General features: G+C 41.4%; 2 protein-coding genes across 2 annotated transcripts in view; both read right to left on the bottom strand.

Annotated features, from left to right (window-relative positions):
- Positions 1 to 1066, bottom strand: part of myo18b (myosin XVIIIB) — a 37843-nt gene extending 36777 nt beyond the window's left edge. Inside the window, exon 1 of the mRNA XM_083886979.1 lies at positions 933 to 1066. Coding sequence (XP_083743105.1) covers positions 933 to 969 — 37 coding nt within the window. The 5' untranslated portion in view covers positions 970 to 1066. The remainder of the gene's footprint in view (positions 1 to 932) is intronic.
- A 9165-nt stretch (positions 1067 to 10231) lies between these two features.
- grk3 (G protein-coupled receptor kinase 3) overlaps positions 10232 to 21101 on the bottom strand; it is a gene marked incomplete at both ends in the record, with an annotated part of 62592 nt that continues 51722 nt past the window's right edge. The window contains 8 exons of the mRNA XM_083888635.1: positions 10232 to 10393; positions 10494 to 10607; positions 12620 to 12756; positions 12862 to 13024; positions 13892 to 13987; positions 15104 to 15170; positions 16417 to 16517; positions 19239 to 19305. Coding sequence (XP_083744761.1) covers positions 10232 to 10393; positions 10494 to 10607; positions 12620 to 12756; positions 12862 to 13024; positions 13892 to 13987; positions 15104 to 15170; positions 16417 to 16517; positions 19239 to 19305 — 907 coding nt within the window. The remainder of the gene's footprint in view (positions 10394 to 10493; positions 10608 to 12619; positions 12757 to 12861; positions 13025 to 13891; positions 13988 to 15103; positions 15171 to 16416; positions 16518 to 19238; positions 19306 to 21101) is intronic.

Below are 21101 nucleotides of genomic sequence, written 5' to 3'. Positions count from 1 at the left end.
TATTAAAGTTTGTTTTTTTTCTACAAGTTTTGGTTCTAATAATTGTTTTCATTATGACAGAATGAGCCTTTTATGTTTACATCATGTTTTTAATGGACAAACTGAAGTCTGGGCTGGGTTCTCCAACATACTGTTTGAAACCTTGAATATATTGAATGAAACTTCAATATATGGAATGAAACTCTGAATATATTGAACGAATCCTGAATATATTGAATGAATGCTGAATATATGGAATGAAACTTTTAATATATTGAATGAAACCTTGAATATATTGATTGAAACTCTGAATATATTGAATGAAACTTTGAATATATTGAATGAAACCTTGAATATATTGAATGAAACTCTGAATATATTGAATGAAACCTTGAATATATTGAATGAAACTCTGAATATATTGAATGAAACTTTGAATATATTGAATGAAACTTGAATATATTGAATGAATCCTGAATATATTGAATGAAACTCTGAATATATTGAATGAATCCTGAATATATTGAATGAAACTTGAATATATTGAATGAAACCTTGAATATATGGAATTAAACTTTGAATATATGGAATGAAACTTTGAATATATTGAATGAAACTTTGAATATATGGAATGAAACTTTGAATATATGGAATGAAACTTTGTATATATGGAATGCAACTTGAATATATCCGCTATCTTAAACGCTAAAGCGTATTTTGCCGTCTTTAAAAATCGAGTCTCTATGTAAAGTTTGGGAAACACTGTTCTCAGAGAGAACGAACAAAACAAGAGCCTTTAAAATACTGACACACTAAACACACACCAAACAGTGACATGTCACGATGAGTCAGGGTTAGAGTCCAAACACACACACACACACACGCACACACGCACACTCGGTCAGGATTAGCAGGTTTAATCCGTACAGCATGCAGCAGGAGTGCACCTCCCTTCTGCTCCCACAGTTTTAATCGTGAAGACAATGCCATGGCTGGACAGCAGGAGGACGACTCAGGCAGGTGTGTGTGTGTGTGTGTGCAGGGGGTGGATGAGGGTCACACAGGTGTCAGTCAGATGATGTGATCTCAGCGTGACAGCAGCAGCAGTGGCGTTCTGTTCTGGTGGTGGCAGTGTGTGTGTGTGTGTGTGTGTGTGTGTGTGTGTGTGTGTGTGTGTGTGTGTGTGTGTGTGTGTGTGTGTGTGCGCACGGTGAAAGACACACAACCTGACAAAAGGAGAGAAACAGTGAGTAACAGTGACAGAAGTGAAGACATAACTTTTAACTCGAACTCTCTTAAAGGCGCCACATGTAAGAATGTGGCCAAAAACGGTTACTACATTCAAATTCAAAACACCGAGGTCTTTTAGGTTTTCGTTTTTTTCTGACTTAACTGGCAACCCGCGGTTGCTCGGCAGCTGAGGCTCTACTCACTGCAATGATTGGTAGACGGCGGTAGGTGGCGCCACATGCCATTTGTTTAATGCAAATATTTTGGCTGTATTCTAGTATTCTATTCTATTATATAAAAACAAAACATCCTCTACAGGTGTTGCATATTTAGCGTGATCTACCCTTACCCTTGAGCAATAACACAGCTTTGTTAATACTGGAGTGGAACCTTCATCAATGTTACTGCTAAATCCTGTGTTTTTCATACACTCTTAGAAATAAAAGTGCTAAGTAGAACCATATACAGTTCTTCGGCTTGTCCTCACAGGAGAACCCTTTTTGGCTCCAGGTAGAACCTTTTTATGAAGGTTCCACCTGTTCTGTTTTTGGCTTCTTACACTTTTTAACTGTTACGTTTGACAAAAAAAAGGTTCCACCTGGAAACCTTTTGGAGGGTTCCACCAAGAACCCTTTTAAAACCCTTTATTCAGGGAAAGGTGTTTTAAAGGGTTCTCTGGATCACAAATGGTTCTTACTGGAACCGTTAGTGTTACCAAGAACCCTTGAAAAACCCTTTCTTCAGGAAAAGGGTTTTTCGGAAGCAAATGGTTCCAGGGAAGAACCTCAGCCCTTGCAGAAGAACCGTTTTTGGAACCCTTATTTCTAAGAGTGAACTATTTCATTTAAAGAAATAGCTGCTGAAAAAAAAAAAAAAGTCTATTATACCAGGTTTATTCAAGACATGATAGATAGATAGATAGATAGATAGATAGATAGATAGATAGATAGATAGATAGATAGATAGATAGATAGATAGATAGATAGATAGATAGATATCAACTTTTTTATTGGGTAAGACAGGGATGTCATACTCAATGGTTTACCCCTCAGGTGAACCACATAAGGGGGGGGCTGACAGATCAGGAAGTAAAACAGGAGGTTTTAAACTTCAAAATAAAACAGGAAACAGAAATAAAGAACTAAAAACCAATTAAAGTTCACAATAAAGACACAGAACAACAAAAGTGCCTGGAATAATCCAGAGGTCATGACATTAATAATTAGCTTCTTCTTCTTATTATGATTATTATGATTATTATCCAATAGTAGATCACACTTTACTGTAAGCACCACATGAGGTCATTTCAGTAAAGTAAACCACTTCTCAAATTCCCTCAGTGGTCATAACACACTCTGTGTGTGTATGTGTGTGTGAGTGGGGGTGGAGGGTTTTTAAACAACAAAGTGAGGTCATTTTCACGAAGTGAGGACATTTTGTTTCATTGAAATCACTTCCTTAGGTCGTAAACATGCTGTACTGTTTTTTTTTATTGTTTTTTTTTTAAACAGAGGTCCTCAATTTGGTACAAAAACACGTTCCTCTGGGGCTCCACCTGCAGACATTTTTATGGTACTGCACCCAGTAGTTCTTTATAGATAGGTGCATTATTTGTAATTGTGTTGATTTATAAAGCGGGAAATGCTGGTCCTCACTTTGTCAGCACTTTTACGCGGTCCCCAGTAAGCAGCAAGTACAAGAACCTGTGTGTGTGCGTCAAATCATTTCTGGAGTAGTTTTGAAAAATCTAACAATTTTAAACAATTACTTCAAATGAAAAACAAATACATTGATTTCTTTTTAATGAGTTCAGGTATAGAAGAGGACACGGGCAACATGTCAATCTTTGAAAAGGCCTTTCTGAGATTACTGACGACAATCTCAGTGTTGTGTTTATTTCCCAGGTTTAAATCCAGGTGAAAGCCTAATCCCTGGATCTTTCCACTAAAGTTGCTGGATGAGTAAAAATATCTACAACTCGTGTGAAAATACTCTCTTCGCAATAATAAAAAACGGACTCGACGATAAACTGATGTTATTCTGTCTGAAGCCCTGAGGCCCAGTGAGACTCAGTGAGGCCGTCTTTATAAATAATAAATAATACATAAATAAATAAATAAATAAAACCTGCAGACTGTGGTTATTACTCACAGATGACACAGAGACTTACCTTTGAAATGGTAAAGAAATGGCAGAAAGATCCAGACGGTAAAATCCTGTGAGGTTAACAAAGAGAGACACACACACACACACGGACACACACTGACGCTGAGACTGAGAGGGACATGGACAGCTATAGAGTCAGAAATAGAGTCTCACACACACACACACACACACACGGTGATAAGCAGCAGGACAGGGTTGACAGACGATTCCTCTATAAATATATCTGCAGGAGCACAGTCACAGGGGGGGGGAGGTTGACCACGGCACCAGTTTGGAGACCACGGTGGACACGAGGGGGGACGGAATATGAGGTGACACACGCACAAAAGAGACAAGAGAAGAAACACTTTATTAGTCAGGTGGAGCTAAAAGTGTGTAAAGGTGTGTGTGAGTGTGAGAGTGTGTGTGTGTGTGTGTGTGATGTGGGAGGGTGATAACAGACACCGGCTGTTCCTGCCAGAGGCCACCAGTGCACATCAGCTGTCCACTGTGATTGACAGCTCCAGCTGACGCTGAGGAGGAGGAGGAAGAGGAGGAGGAAGAACATGTTTACAGGCGTCTCAATACAGGAAATTAAGACGACGTCCTTACTGCGGGAGGTTCTCTGCAGTTTGAATGCGAGCTTATTGAGCGTAAGACCGATGTTTGTAACTCGGAATATCCGAGTTCAAGGAATTCCCCGAACTCAACAGCGCCCCCCTCCAGTGTTGCCAACTTAGTGACTGTGTTGCTATATTAAGCAAGTATTCAGTCACCTCTCACTGTGACTGTTTCTATAAATAGCACATGTAGAGTCTTATTTTGGGTTATTTCTGGGACTTTTGGAGGTTTTATTTCTGGACCCCTTCCCCCCCCGTTCCAAAACATGGTCCAGTCCTGACGTCGCACAGCTGCAGCTGATGTACTCGTGCACAGCCGACACCGGCTGATCCGTAAATTAGTGCATTTGACTCACCTGTGCGTGCATGTGCGTGCACGCTTTATTAACCTGCATTAAATATTACAGTGATAACATTTGAATATAGATTAGTCTTTTTTTTTTAAATTATCCTTATTATTTTGCAAACAGCATTTTCTTATATTAACATACAAAACATAACACATTTTAATAAAGACATGATTTGTATCATGTCTTATATATTATATATATATATATTTGTGATTTCTCTGCATATCAACACATGGATCACACTATAGCACCTCCTACTGGCCATACACCGCTATAACACAAATGTCACTCAGAAGAGCACTAAGCTGTAATTTCACAAATAATCACATTCTCTTAGTGTCACGGTAGAAAAACTTACGTGTGGTTACAGTTTTCTGTCATGTGATTGGCCGCTTTATAATTCCAAGTTATTATTATTACTATTAGTGAGGAGCTCATTTGGCATTGAGACATAGCTTCACCTCCACAGAACGACCAGGAGGGGTCAGTGCTGCACTGAAAGACCTCGTTATGGAAACACAGAGGTTGCAATAGTTTCCTCTTTAAAGGGGGGTCACTTAGAAATGTCCATATTTTTGAAGGAAAAGCACTTTTTTACGACTATTCTAGCTGCAAACGTCTGGTTTTTAATGGAATATGTATATAAGTGTATAGAGGCCCATTCCCATTGTGTTTGGCTAATAGCTTTAGAAGGTTATTGGATGATGACAAAACCCTTGAAAACCCTTGTGCGATGATGTTAGCACAGCTGAAAACAGTTTTGCTGGTTCTTTGACAAAAGGGCAAAATTATTATTTGGTATAAAAATCATTATTTCTAATCTTGTCACTGTCTTGACTATATTTTCTCTTCATTTCGCAACTCTTTTGATGAATAAAAGTGTGACTTTTAATGGAAAACACCCCAAACTTTTGACTTTTTGGTAGTGTACATGTAATAAAGAGACACTGAGGCTCAGGTTGTGGTCAGAGACAGGAAACACTCGATGGTCAGAGATGATGACATCAGAGTGTTTTTTTTTTGTTTTTTTTTAAATATTAATACATCCTTTGAGTATAGTGTATTGTATAGGGTGTATTGTGTCTAGCCTGGACTGACACCTTCCTACAACAGCCGCAGGGAGTCGGCTCCTCGATACCTAAAGTAGACAAAGGGGTGTGAAAACACAGCCTAGAAAGGCAGACTCTTTGTCTATTGGAGGATTGCAAAATCGAGTTGCCAGCAGCAGAACATTTCCAAAACACGATCAAATATAAGATAATGATTAAATGAGTAAAACGCGACGACATTTGTTTGTCAGAATCACAACAAACGTTGAGTGACAGGAGGCAACACGGAAAAAGGATTTTTATTCATGAACTGTTTTTACAAGCAGTCCAACAACGCAACGTTCCTACCTGTTGCACGAAGAAAAAACAAAAAAAATCTTTGAAATAAAATAAATTTACTAATCATCATCGAATAATATCATCAATTATATATCAGTATTATCATAACCTTAATGGCGATAATAACCCAAAGCCAGTAGTATTTGTGTTTGTCTTGCGGCGTATGAAACAAAAAAAAAACAGAAGAAAGAAGAGTTTCTGACGGAGGAGAGATGGAGCGAGAGACACAGAGACAGAGAGAGAGAGAGAGAGAGCACTCCCACATGCGCAATAAATATGAAAGAGCAAAGAGTCCGGTTATTTAAACAAAAATAGTCATCTGGAACTCGCAGGTACAATATCTAAAGTCTTTATGTGCAAGTTTCGAGCTGAAGTCTTCACCACAAAGAATTATACTCACATCAAAAAATAAAGAAAAAAGAAAACAAACAAAAAAAGCCCCTGACCTCCCCGAACAACGTTTTTATTTTGTTTTCTACATTAAATCTTTTTAAATAAACCTAAAGCATTTTTCTCATTTCATATACACATATATTTATATATACTTTGATTTATTTTTTTTCTCCTATATGCCGACCTTTATAAGTGTCTCACGTTTGAGGTGAGAATCTGTGTATGAGCTAAAAAAACAAAAAAAAAACAGGAAGTGTGCTCACACACACTCACACACACACACACACTCACAGGACGTACATACAGTGTGAAAGAAGAAGAAGAAAAGTCTTAAGTTGGGAGTTGGGAGATGGAGTGCACGTGCGTCCTGATGGCAAAAATGGTGGAAAGGTCAGAATCGCACAGAAAAATAAACACACACACACCTCTCTCTCCTCCAGAACATGTTTGGTCACAGTTTTGTACCCTTCAAAAAACTTCCACCGCAAAAGTATGTGTGCGTGTGTGTGTGTGTGTTAGCATCGATGTAGCCGTGTCCGCGGTGCCAAGGGTCAACCCTAACCCTAACCCTAACCCGAGTAAAGTAGGCTTCCCCATTGGTTTCACTCCATCAGCGACAGTTATTTGGCACATTGAACAACTATTAAGTAACACATTTGGGCTAAAAAAAAAAAGGTGCAACGACACATACATTTCAATGAAAACGATAAAAACCATTTTGGTTTACAAAAATAAAAGACACCTTCAGAGGTGACAACATTTCTCTATAAGATGATAATATCTCCCCCCCCCCCTCTGACTGGTAAAGGCTAGAAAGAAAGAATCATTAGTCATCACAATAAAAACCCCCTTAAATCAACCCCTTTTTCCTACTGCAGGTCACACATCACAGCTGTGGAAATGCATGGAACGTCACAGACGAGGAGGACGACCGGAACTGCATGACATATAGAATCAAAGGAAGAAAAAAAAAAACCTGAAATCTATGAACGAATGAATCCAACACGTTGGTTCCCGCCGCTGCTCTGTTAACACACACAAAAAAAAAATCTTCACCCTGAAACACTGCTGCCGATCACGTGACAAGAGAAACAAACACTGGTGCGGCCCCACGCTCGCCTTTCCGACACCGAGCGATCGCTTACAGAAAACGCCGTCTGTCCGCGTCGCGCCGAGAGGAAGTGGCCTCCTCCAGTCCTGCACGGAGTACGGAATAAACGTTTGTTTTTTTGGACGTGGAAAAGGACAAAAAAAACCCGACATTGTTGTGTATATTCAATGTTTTCCACCGTGATTAAGCAGAGAACCCCCCACACACACACACACGCATCGACTGACCCCGCCCAGAAAAATTAAAAAAATGCCAAGAAGTGAGCCGAGAGCTGTGGGAGGGAGAGTGGGGAGCAGTGCAGGGGGGGCGTGGTCTGCCAGCGAAATCTGACACAGTTACAGCTAACGGTTGTAAGTTTAAAGTTGTTGTTTTTTTTATTATCCTTACACGTTTCATTTGTTTTGAAAATGCGTGAAAAAACTTAAAACAGAAAAAACTCGTTTTTATGTAGCCGACCATGACGGAAGACCGAAGGCCAAAATTTTAACGTATTAGCTGGTGCTTAACCAGAGGGAGGCAGTAGATCCTCTTTTTTTTTTTTTTTAACTGTGAAGATTTGCACCTGGATCAACAAATAACATAACGAGATCTCATTATACACCGGCCGACACCTGAAAAAGGTGGTTTAATTACGGTTTAAAGGGGACATATTATACCCTCCAATATTTCTCCAAGTTTAAGCTAGTTCCCTGGTGTCCTAATGAACATGTCTGTGACATGATTTGGTCAAAATACCATAAGGATGAAGCACCACAGCAGTTCAATCACCCTGTTAAAGCAGCCCTGTTCAGAACTCTCTGTTTAGTAGTATCTCTATAGGTCCATCTTAAAGGTTCCACCTTAAAAAAAAGTAAAACGAAACTTAAGGGACAGGAAATGACATCAGCCACAGAGGCTACTGGGAGCTAACAGCAGTTAGCATTTGGAAAAGTGATCATTTGCAGGCTCTAGCAGGCACATTGCTGTCATATATAACATGTATCCACTGGACAGATAAATCCTCTGAGGCTGGAAGTTTGTGTAGAACTCTGTGCTGCACTGTGGAGTCAAGAATAGAACTTTTCACGGACTTCCGGTTTTTTGGATACCGTTACCGTTTTTTCCACACTTTGTCGACCGATAGGGCCTCCAGAGTCCCAAATATAAGGATTAAAATGATTAAAAAGTTGATTTTGCATAATATGTCCCCTTTAAATGTGAAGATTTGCACCTGGATCAACAGATAACATAACGAGATCTCATTATACACCATCTTTTTGTTTTTACCGTGTGGTTTAACACTGATAATTATTCTAAAATGACAGTTTTATTAGTCCCCATTCATTCAGCTTTAACATCTGTCCAGGGACTTAAGAGCAGCTTTGATGAAGTCAATTAACTACAGTTAACAGTTTATTTGTTAATTATTCATGAATCTTTTTTAGGCCTTCAGCTTCTTAAGGGTAAATATTAGACACTGTTTTTGTGACATAAGAAAAGAAAAAAAGTTGGCACATTTGAATCAAACTTTTATGAAAACCTGGTTTCCAGAAGGTTTGCGGTTCAGTAAAAATAATAAATGATTGATTATTCACTTGATTTCCCCCACTGCTTTGACCACGTAGAACTACAATGAACAATGGCCTTCTGGGAAATGTAGTCCAAGTTGAACCCAAACTGAAGAAAACAACAAACAAACAAAAAAAAAAGCTCATTGAAGTTGTGTTTGGTGTATTTGAAGGTGGATCATTATTATTATTATTATTATTATTTTTCCTTTAATGAGTATCAGCTTGTCTTTGTTCACGTTCCTGCCTCCACTGTGTGGGGAACCGTCGTCTGTGCTCGTGCACGGTGTTTTTGGAACCTTGAGCAGCTCTCACCTTCCACCTTTTTTTTTCAAAAACTGAGGTAACGCAGCGCCTCCCTCCCTCTCCCTCCTCCCTCCTCCCTCCCTTCCCTTAAAAAGCCAGGACAGATTCACAAACAGACAGACAGAGGAGCGTCACCCCGATAATGCAAACACGTCGGACTGAAACACTGGAGATGCACAGAGAAAAGGGGGGTTCGGTATGTACAGAGTTCACTTCCTCACTTCCCTTCCCCTCTGCTATCATCTCTGTCTTTTTTTTGTTGTTTTTTCTATTTTCTTTCTCCTTTTTTTTTTTTTTTTTTTCAAATCTGCAAGTGTAATAAGCCTTAATACACATATAGTTACACCGTTGTCCGTGGTTACCGCTCCCTGGTATAAGATACCAGTCTTCGGGGGGTTTCCCGTGGCAACCGGCTGCGCTTCTCGTCAGCCAATGAAATATCAGTCTCTATGGTAACCCCCCCCCCGGGCTGTACGGGAGCCTATCTGGAAGAGTCTGTCGCTCCTTGTACTTCCGCTTTTCTGCAGTGTGGAATGATCAATCACCTCCTCCCCCCCGCCCCGACCCACCACCACCACCACCACCACCACTACCATCACCACTCCCCTCCTCCCTCTCCGTGTATCCGTGTGGAGGGAAAGAGGGAGGGGCTATATCTGCCGCCAGAGCAGGTCGATCCAGATGCTCAGGTGACTCAAGTAAATATTGACGTTGGCACTTTACACACTTAATATAATAATGGCGGCGGGGGGGGAGGAGGACAGGTAAGAGAGTCAGAGTCTCTGGGGCTGCTGGATTCACCTTTCAAAAAAAAAAAAGCTGGATGAGCAGAGGAGGAGGAGGAGGAGGAGGAGGAGGAGATGAGCGTGGGGACAGAAAGTCTTCGTGGGTTCTCCTCACCTTGTCCGTCCTCTTCCTCTCCAGGACTGGCGAAAAAAATTAAAAAGTAAAATAAGAATCTCTTCAGGATGAATGTGTGTGTGTGTGTGTGTGTGTGTGTGTGTGACGTGTGAAAGGCTGGTGGTCATGCTCCATTCACACACACACACACATCACGGTGGGAAACAAATGTCCTGTGGCTGATGTGTGGGGAGGGTACAGTGTGTGTATGCATGTGTGTGTGTGTGTATATATATATATATCTGTGTGTGTGTGTGTGTATTCACAGGCCGTTGCTATTGCGGTGTGTGAGCGGAGGTTTGGAGAGCTCCACCACTCCAGCCCGCCCCTTCCCGATGACTTTGGGGGCGCGGCGCAGCAGCTTCTGGGCTTCTGTGAACGCTTCGGTCAGCTCTTTCTTCCACTGCACGAACTCTGGGTCGCTCTGCACACACACACACACACACACAAGAGAGAAAACAGAGTCATCTCCCCGTCCGCATCACGTCTGTCGAACGCAGCGAGAGCGGCGAAAGCGCTCGTACCTCGCACTGCAGCACAAACTGCTTCCCTCCTTTGATACGCAGCAGGATGCACTTCTTGTCTTTAATCTGCGTTTCCTCCACCGACACGATCTGCTCCATCGTCAACAGGTTTTGCTGCGGAAGGAAGGAAGGAAGGAAGGAAATGGTCCCAGTCAGAAAAAGGTGAAGGTGAAGTTTACACACTTTAAAAAAAGAAGAACTCAATCAGGCATGAGGGCCGGAGTGGAGAGACTGAATCCCAATTCCACCCCTTCCCCCTTACCACTTTGTCGGAGTTCACCTTGGCCCTCAATACAGAGTTGAGGACGCTAAGGGTAAGAACGTTCCCCTAAGAAATGACACACCCCTCCATCCTCACTTGACGCTAGCAGACTGCTACATCAACAATCGAGGCTACATCAACATCCAAAAATGCCGTCCTCACAAGTAATGTCTGTTGCCTTTACCATGTTAACATGTCATGTCGAGGGTTATCTGATATCTCATCTAAACAAATGGCGATAGCAGCTAGCTAACCACTTACGAAAGGAACACCGGGATATTAGCATCGGCTAAGACTAGCATATTAGCATCAGCTACAACTAGCATATTAGCATCGGCTACGACTAGCATATTAGCACCAGCTACAACTAGCATATCAACATCAGCTAAGACTAGCGTATTAGTATCGGCTACAACTAGCATATTAGCATCGGCTACGACTAGCTCGTAATTCAAAACTTTGTGGTTCACGAGTCAAATGGTTATTTGTAGCGCTGCTCTTTTCCTTTAACAAACCGACCACTCCAGTTCGACTGTAGGCACGCTAACGGCGCTTAATGAGCTAATTCAGCTAACGGAGCTAACTTGTAGACAGTGCCTGGACGCGTGTAAACATGACGTCACGTGCGTCTTTTTCTGGTCAGTCGTCAAGGAAACGTGTCATACGCTAACGTGGATTATTTCTGTAGGGTTTTTTATTTCTATGTTAAATTTGCACCATGCATTTATCTTCCACAGATGCTGAGTTAAGTAGAATAGCAATGATTTCTCCAGTGACAATTTTAAAGCTCTAACAGCAGTTTTGAAGTAACACTACAATGGTGTGAAGCAGGGAGGATGGAAGGCTGGCTGTATTTAAAGAGAGCAGGGATTCTGAGGACACCGCTGGGGGGGAACCTGGACCTGGACCTGGTTTACAACAACACTCACCCCATCTCTGTGCTTTTTAAAAAGTTTAAGCCACGTCTCCTTCAGTGTGGAGTCAGGACAAAGACAAACAGACAAAACACATGAACAGCAGCAGCAGCAGAGCCGATCACTTCAGGGATAAAGAGACTTCTAAATCAGAGGTTCTCAAATGATCCAGGCATGGGCACCAAGGAGCTCCAATAGATGTGACAGTGAGAGCTAACATCAGTGAGCTAGCATGTTACTCATCAGTGTAAACAGTCACAGAATATTCTCCAAATCCCGACAGTCACCACAGTGCTTTTAAAGTCTAGTTCTCGTGTATATTTCTACAGCTAAAATCCGTTTCCTTATGTCGTCGTGATGCAGAATATTGCATATTAGACCTTTAAAGGTGCCATATGTAAGAATGTGGCCAAAAACAGTTACTGCATTAAAATTCAAAATACCAAGGTCTTTTAGGTTTCTTTTTCTGACGTAACTGGCGAGTCTCGGTTGCTCGGCAGCCGAGACTCTACTTGACTGCAATCATTGGTAGACGGCGGTAGGTGGCGCCACATGCCAAAACATGATTTCAAAACATAAACATGATTTGCAGTCTGCAAAATATTTTTTTTTAATGCGAATATTTCGTCTGTACTGTTGTTGTTGGTGAGTTCAGTTTGTTATATGAACATTATTCCTGAGTCTCTGTGACATATTAGGAGGATTTTAATGGCCAGTTGCTTTAGATTTATTACATAATGCACCTTTAAGTTGCAACGCAAGTTAACGAACCAACGATCAAAAAAACCCTGCAGTGTTACACGATGCCTCGTGCAAAGTTATAAACAGAGAAAAGCAGCTCAAAAGCACAAAATACCTCCTGAGATTAATAAGACAATGCTGTGCTCTGTGGAACCAACACGTGTCTTAAGTGTCTTATTGTTTGACGAAAGACTGCGGCGTGAACTCACCCTCGACTCGCCCTCCCCCCTCCACTCCACACGGTTGGGGAAGAGATAGAAGTATCGACGCTGCCACTGGGTCAGGAAGGGGTTCCCCAGCTTCAGCATGTAGCCGTGCATGATGCAGTCCTTACCCAGCGCGTAGTCTGAGAGACAGAGACAGAGAGACAGGGAGACAGAGACAGGGTCAGAGACGTCTGCTGCTGAAGCGACGCGAGCGTTTTCTCTTTTTCCGTCGCGGCCATTATTACCCTCCTCGTGGCCCAGCTGCTTGTTCTTGGCCCTCTTGCGCGCCTCGCTCTTGTCCGTGTCCGAGTTGACCGCCTCGTACACCGTCTCCGCCACCTCCTGCTGCCAGCGCTCCGATATCACCAGGGGAAAGTTCTTGTACAGCTCCTGGTCGCTGTCGAGCAGCTGAGGACAAACAGACGAGGGACAGAGAGCGGGATGTTTACCCTTTATCTGCCTGGTAACAGATACAGGCTCTCCTTAGCTTTTTTCCATGACATGGACCTCGTGGTTTCTTTGTTCCTCTACGAGAGGACGCACAATAATCTTTGGTTTTTGTGTTGTTTAAAAGACTCCACCGTCTCTTTCAGAAACTGGATTACCATCAGGGGAGCATCCCTCCATCTTGATGTTCTCACAACTGTACACAGCCAGTTATTTCCTGCAGCACTCGTGTGTTAATGACTGCTGTCCAGGGAAACATCAGCAAAACACGTTTATTTCAACCAGATGAGTTACTGTTACTGCAGCCACATTAGCGTTAATGTGTCGGAGGAAACGACCGCGGAACATGATGTTGTTGTTGTCGTTGTTGTTGTTCGACCGCTTTATTTCCTGCTCTGAAATGATCGGGAGTGATCACCACCCTTAGACGAGTCCTCAGCTCAACATTTCCTTCCCTTCCGCTCTGAAAACCCCGTCTGCGTGACACGTTCGCACAAGCTTGAGGTGAGGAAACGTACCAGAATGTACTTGCTGTCTGAGTTTGTTCTGAACTTGGAATCAGATTCTGACCGTACATATGTGATCACTGTGTTTGTGGAGTGGAGAACGTATTAGAAATGTGTGTGCAATGTCTGATTTTGGAAAAAAATGCCAAGAAGTGGACTGAGAGCTGAGTGAGAGGAGCCTCTCAATCGCTCACAGTGCAGTTTCAAAAAGGTGAAGAAGCAACAAGTCCTGCTTTTTGGGTCCAAATAGATAGATAATAATAGAAAATAGAGTGGTTTTTGACAAAGAAATCTCGATATAAGAGTGTATTTTTTTTTTTACCTTGATGCCTTTGGTGTCCTCCTCATCAAACGAGCCAATGTCAAAAGCATCTGCGGCGTTCACCTCTCCTCTGGGAGGGATCAGTGGAGGAGAGTACTGAAGAGGGGAGAGCAAAGAGAAGAGAAGAAGAGACGGCAGCATGACGATGGAGAGAGAGAGGGAGGGAGAGAAAGAGTGTGAGCGACACAAGCAGACACTTCCACGGCAATGATGGTGTAACCATAACAACTGTAACTGTGACACGTGTTGCTTTAACGGTGTTATTGTATGAGCTGCTGACACGTGATTAAGTTCAAGGGTTGGGGGATAAAATGATCTCAAAGTAGTCACGGAATTCAGTTTCATTACTGTCATTAAAAAAAAGAATGTTTTCACAGTGACTGATACTCTGATAAAATCTTTGTTAAAACATTTGCTTTGAACCAGTAGATTCACATGTATGTACGGTGGCCCTGAGGTGCAAAACAAAGGCAAATCACAAAACAAAAAACACAAACCCAAAACACACAAATGCAAAAACATGAACGCAAATCACAAAAGCAGAAAACAAAAACATCATGTTCTTTTGTTCTGCGTTTGTGTTTTTTGCGTTTCTTGATTTGCGTTAGTGTTATGCGTTTTTTGTTTTGCCGTTTGTGTTGTTGATTTGTGGGTTTTTTTGCGTTTGTGTTTTTTGTTTTGTGTCTTTTGATTTGCGTTTGTGTTTTTTGTTTTGCATTTGTGTTTTTTGTTTAGCGTTTGTGTTTCTTGATTTACGTTTGTGTGGTGTTTTTTGTTTTGCCGTTTGTGTTTTTGATTTGCGTTTGTGTTTTTGCGCTTTTTGTTTTGTGTTTTTTGATTTGCGTTTGTCTTTATTGTTTTGGATTTGTGTTTTTTGTTTTGCGTTTGTGTTTTGCACCTCAGGGCCACCGTATGTATGAGTCCATGATACAAATCCATTAGTTTGTGTTCTAGTAAAGCTCAGATCTCAGAGTTTGGCACCACATCACTATGGAGACCAGCAGCAGAAAGGGTGAACTGTTGAACCATCATGCTTTTACAACAGTCCACAATGGACAAACTAAAGAGTTTTTGAGTTTTTATCCTGACTCGAGGCTACTTAGGTTCTCCAACACACTCGGACACACTGAACAAAATTAAATAAAATTAAATTTAAAAATGCAGCACACACACGAAAAAATATAATTCATGAGGAAAACAAAGCTCACTCACCTTCTGGAGATAAACCTGCTGCCAGTCAATGCCTTTGAAGAACTGATGCTCCTTCACCTCTGGGGCTCTGCACAGAGACACAGAGTGAATACATGTCCTTGTACACATCTGTACACTGGGTGGCAGTGTTTACCAGATGACTTCCTCCCTGATAAACACCCTCATAATCCTGCTATTTAACCCAAAGCCCAGTGCAGACAGTGATCTATCACTCCGGTTTAGTCCTAAACTGATGAGAAATGACGGCACAGATGAAACCACTCGTGAGTTCGGCTTGGATCGGATCACTTCACCTCCATCTCTGTCTGAGCGAGCCGCAAACCACGCCACCTACTGTTTTCAGGCTTAATGAGCACATCCGGCAAAAATCTGTCTGATTGATGAATTCAAGCGAACGCCCAAGGACATGAAGATGGGAACTTTACCCTCTGTGTGTGTGTGTGTGTGTGTGCGTGCGTGCGTGCGTGTGTGTGTGCGCGTGTTTGTGTGTGTCTGTAGTAGGCTGTGGTAGGCTGTGAGGACAAATTCTGACTCAAACCTATAAACAATGTGTATATATACATATATACACATATACATATATATATAAATATATATATATATATACACACACACATATATATATATATACACACACATATATACATATAGACACATATACATATATATATATACTTATATATATACATATATGTGTATATATACATACATATGTATATATATATAAAATATTAAATAATATATATAGATCTATATATGTGTATGTATGTATGTATATATACACATATGTATATACATACATACATGTATATACATACATACATACACACACATACATATATATACACACACATACATATATATATATATACACACATACATACATATATATATATATACACACATATATATATATACACACACATACATATATATACACACACATACATATATATACACACACATACATATATATATATATATATATATACACACACATACATACATATATATATATATACACACACATACATATATATATACACACATACATAAATATATATATATATATATATATATACACACATATACATATATACACACATATACATATATATACACACACATATACACTGTCTGTCCATATTACTAAAACTAATTTTAAAAAAAACTTGAATTACTCAATTATACACTCAATTAAGAACCACAAGATGTTAGATATTTACTTGAATATTGAGTCCACAGTAACATAACTTAACCCTGCAAAATATCTTTCAATTCTGTGTGTGTGTGTGTGTGTGTGTGTGTCGTACCCTCGGCCCTGGCAGCCAAGCCTCTTGGACACATCCCTCTGCAGCAGGCCCTCCAGCAGATCTTTGAGCTCTGCCGTGAAAGAGTCTGGCAGTTCCACATTCTACAAGAGAAAGAGGGGAAGACAGAGGAGAATTGATCAAATTATGACTAAGGAGAGCAGGAAGTTATCGCCATCGAGCAAATCGAGGAAAATCGAGGAAAAGAATCATGGGATATACTGAACGAAGTCTGCGATTTAGGATATATAACTCAGGGTTAGAACTTTAATGTCAATGATGCGTTCTTCATCAATCAATTACATGGCATGGTGTATTCATGGTCAACAATCTGCACAATTGCGGTTGTAAAAAAAGTGACTTTTGAGAGAACGGTCTGAAAAGACGCAGCTCATAGCTCAACGTTATAGATCGGGAAGCCGCTGCGCTCCTCCGTCCCGCCCTCCATCCATCTCTTCCCGTCCTGGCTGCTCAGTCTTTTTCTCACCGCCATCTGTTTCTATCGTGTTTATGTCATGAGACGGTTCATCACGTTTAATAAATAAAGAGCAGTATTTTTAGCCTGCGCTGGCCCGCGCTGCAGCCTCTTTCTCGCAAACGCGCACACACACACAAGCCAGGCAGGCAGGCAGGCGAGGATTAAGCCGACAAATCAGTCGGTAAGTAACTGGATTAGAATTCTAATCTGGATTTGTTGTGATGTGGAAGAGCCTACTTTCTCATGTGCTTTGGGACACAGTGATCCGATCGTGAACAACGAACGCCGACTTTTTGGCACGAATCTGAGAGGAGAGGTGGGGCTGAAGATGACCAATGACAACACGAGGCTCAGTGCCGAGCATCATGTGCTCCATAAAGTCTCTCAGAAAGGGGAAACATTCAAATATGTGGTTGTTCTGCCCTTATTTTCCCCACTCCTGCCTCACCCAGGTACATCAACATGCCACAAGCTTATATCCTTTACTTCGGTACCCGAGTTTAAAGGCACCATATGTAAGAATGTGGCCAAAAACGGTTACTACACTCAAATTCAAAATACCGAGGTCTCACTGGAACTGCAACCTGTAATAAAAACACCATCCAATCTTATTGAACGGCCCAAATTAAATAATTGGATCTTGATGCATCGATCCAACCGACATTGGCTCCCGTTTCCGATGCACGTGCCCCTCTTCGTGCACTTCGAATTAGTAATCTATGAGTGAATGTTGCAAAGGAGTACATTCATACAGCTGTCTTGAATTAACGACCTATCAGCCAATCAGAAGACAGTATTCACTGTTGCTGGGCAGACTGGAGGTTTTTTTGGGGGGCTCTTCGAGCACGGAAATACACTGTAAATGTTGTAAACACAACAAACGGAGCAGTATTTCTACTGAAATTAAAACATTTTTAACACAAGAAACATCATTCAAATACTTTACAGAAAAACTACCAGCTAAGAGTTGGACCCATATCACTGAATAACATCACTAGACCAGTGTTTCCCAACCCTGGTCCGCGGGGAACACGGCCATGCCATGTTTTAGATGTGGCCCTGCTCCAAAAAACACCTGATTCAGATTTTTTTTTTTTTTTTTTTACAAAAGTTGAAACATTTTTGAAAATAAATTAAATATAATGTTTTATTTGTTTACTATTATTTATTTTTCTAAAGACAAAAGTTGAAACAATACATTTTTGGGAAAAAAAATGACAAAAGTTGAAATATTAAATTTTTATTTTTTATTTATTTTTATAAAGGTTGAAATACACAATTTGTTGGAGAAAAAAATTGAAAAAAGTTGAAACATTTTTTTTTTTTTTTATAAAAGTTGAGGAAATGAGCTGACGATTTATTTGAATCAGGTGTTTTTGGAGCAGGGCAACATATAAAACATGGCATGGCCGCGTTTCCTGAGGACCAGGGTTGGGAAACACTGCACTAGACAACGATATACACTATTTTTAACCTCAAAAAAGTGGTTTAGGGGTTTAGTTAGTAAAATAGTAACTGGGATTATTGAACCCAATCAACAGAAGGAATTAAGTGTTCATCCAGGTTTAGTGCGGACTCAAAATCCCAGGCGAAACTGTAATTAAATGGGTTTTTGAGCAGTGGGAATCGGTCAAAATCAGTTATGGACTTCATCCTTACTTTATGGTCTTTTTCAAAACAGCATGACGTCAATTTTGTAAATGATGGTTGAATTTAAAGTCAAATAGACACATTCCAATAAAGGAAGTAACAGTAAAAGATGATGCTGAGACCACAGGTGTGTGACAGGCCGAGCAAACCTGTGCCCGAAAGTTGCTCCAAAGCCATTTGACCCGGGGGGGGGGGGGGAGGGTGTACTTAAGCTTCCCGGGTTTGGCTTTGCCGTCTCCGTTTATCTAAGCTGGAGTTTCTGTCATATGCTTCGTCTCCTGCGTCTTCCCATGACACAGCAGAGTAAACAGACGACTGGGTGCAGACATTATAAAGGACGACGCGAAGAAAAAAAAAAAACACAACGGAGACATTCATCTCCGTCAGGAACACGGAGCAGAAGCGGTAGCAGAACGCGGGTTGGCGTGCATCGGGTATCCTCGCGATGTTTGTTCACACACACACACACACACACACAGTCGAGTTTGCACAGGGATATGAACATCTGTGTGCATTTGGTATTACTGTGAGGCAAACACGGGCCAAACCCATATGTTCAGGCTTAAGACTCCTATGCGGCTTCGCCGAGTGTGTGTGTGTGTGTGTGTGTGTGTTTACACAGAGACTCCCATCATGCGGCACCTTTGGCGGCGCTAACACACGAGGAACAACGCGTAGCACGTAAGAAGGCTCTTACCATGGTGAGTGTCATGCGGTCGATCTCGTGTTTGTCTTTGGTCTTGTGCTGTCTGAAGGGACTGTGCCTGAGCGGGGAGACAGAGAGACAGAGGTACTGACATTTTTGATGACGATGTTGTTGAGTGGGAGGATACAGAAGGAAACAGATATGATAATAGACATGCAGGAATTAGATGACACTACGCGCTCTTGACATTCCTGGGCCCCCGTTTTTCAGAAGTAATCCGCTCGGATTTTGGATAAATTTTTAATTTATATATAATATTTTTAAACACTGTTAAAACAATGTTTTGATAATGAGGAGCAGTGCATCAACCGTTCCAGAGGGGGGCGCTGCGCTTCTGAGAACAGATGTGCTGGATAGTACTGGCCAATCACAAGCCTCTGTCTTCTGGGGGTGAAAGTTCACTCTGAAATCTCGCAGCAGAAAAACACTGTCAGAAAAAAGGATTTCTATCGGCTAGTTTACAGCAACTAGGAGGTTTTTGACCATAAAAAACAAGTTAATATATGTAAGTAGACCTCCATAACTAACATTTATGTGCAACAGGACCACTCTATGTGACCTTTAAGTTTGAGTTTTTCGGAACTTTGTAGTAGGAAGCGTGCCCGTGCCGGTGTATTTGCTGTCATGCCATGTCATGGTAGGAGTGTTTAGGCACCGTCTCCTGACATTATGCCATCCGGTCGGTCGGTTGGTTTGGAGGTTTGCACGATTCGTTTTAACAAACGAGACAAAAGTCTGACGTTTTACCGGATACCGTCAAGTTGCACCCCCTTACGAGGCTAAACCGGAGACGTCTTTGGTAGCAAGCCGACTGGAACGAGCAAATTATAAAAGAAGCAAAAATTTGCCTCGCTCGCGTGCTATCAGGTAACGTTACAGTCATTTTTGGCCTCAGGTAACAAGCTAACATGAAGGAAACTACCGTAGTGTACATTGTCATCATGTAATGGTACGTCCCAGACCTGATTGTCAGTCACGTATCCGTAAGCATCCAGAGTCGCGTAGGACTTTACGTTCTCCTTGGAATAAAGCCTCTGGAGAGTCGATCAGGTACGAGCGGATATCGGGCCACTTCGTCTCGTCATTGATCCACTCACCCGGCGCCTAAAGCATTATGCGTCATCACGCTGTATCCCATTCACCAAGGTTCGTTTCCTAGCATAACTTGCGTTATCACTAGGCGGCAAGATGGCGTAGTACGAGGAAAAACCGTCCGAATTCGTACACGAGAGCCGGCTAACTTCACGCCAACACTGCTAGTTAAGCGCCGAGTAGCGCTCTTTTGCAACCGAGCTATACCCTATAGAGTGCTCTGGCTAGCCAGATTGATCCAATCCGATGTTGCTTTGAAAAACCGGCTAAAAAGTAAGATGGATTACATGATCATTGATGGCAAAATAAAAAATCCGGATCAATTTTATCCGGATTAAACCTTTTTTTAAAACCCAAAACAAAGTGAAGCAGTGTCTCGTATTCCAGCAGCACATTCCGTTAAATTAGCCACCTGTAGCTTTAAGTGCTAAGCAGGAGATTAAAGGGAGTTTCAGAGTGTTAATATTGTAATTCACAGCCCCCTCATTTTTACAGACAGTGAACACTGCTCACCAGGGGCCGGCAATAGAAGCTTAAAATTATGAGTGTATCTCAATACTGTGGGAAATTACAGCAATAAAGATAATCATGACATTATTAAAAAACGGAACAATCTTTTATTGACGATTCCAGGTGGAAGTGTTTATTAGTGCGTTCATTCGTGGGTTTATTAGCTTCTGGTTTCGTTCTCCTGTCGAAACAAATAACTCGTTAAAACTGAAGACGTCGCTCGATTCGTTCTAATTTAATATTTTTTTTAAA

Source organism: Microchirus variegatus (assembly GCF_963457635.1).
Source record: "Microchirus variegatus genome assembly, chromosome: 1".
Lineage (NCBI taxonomy): Eukaryota > Metazoa > Chordata > Actinopteri > Pleuronectiformes > Soleidae > Microchirus > Microchirus variegatus.
Note: the sequence above shows the minus strand (reverse complement) of the source record. Positions and strands in the feature narration are given on the sequence as shown.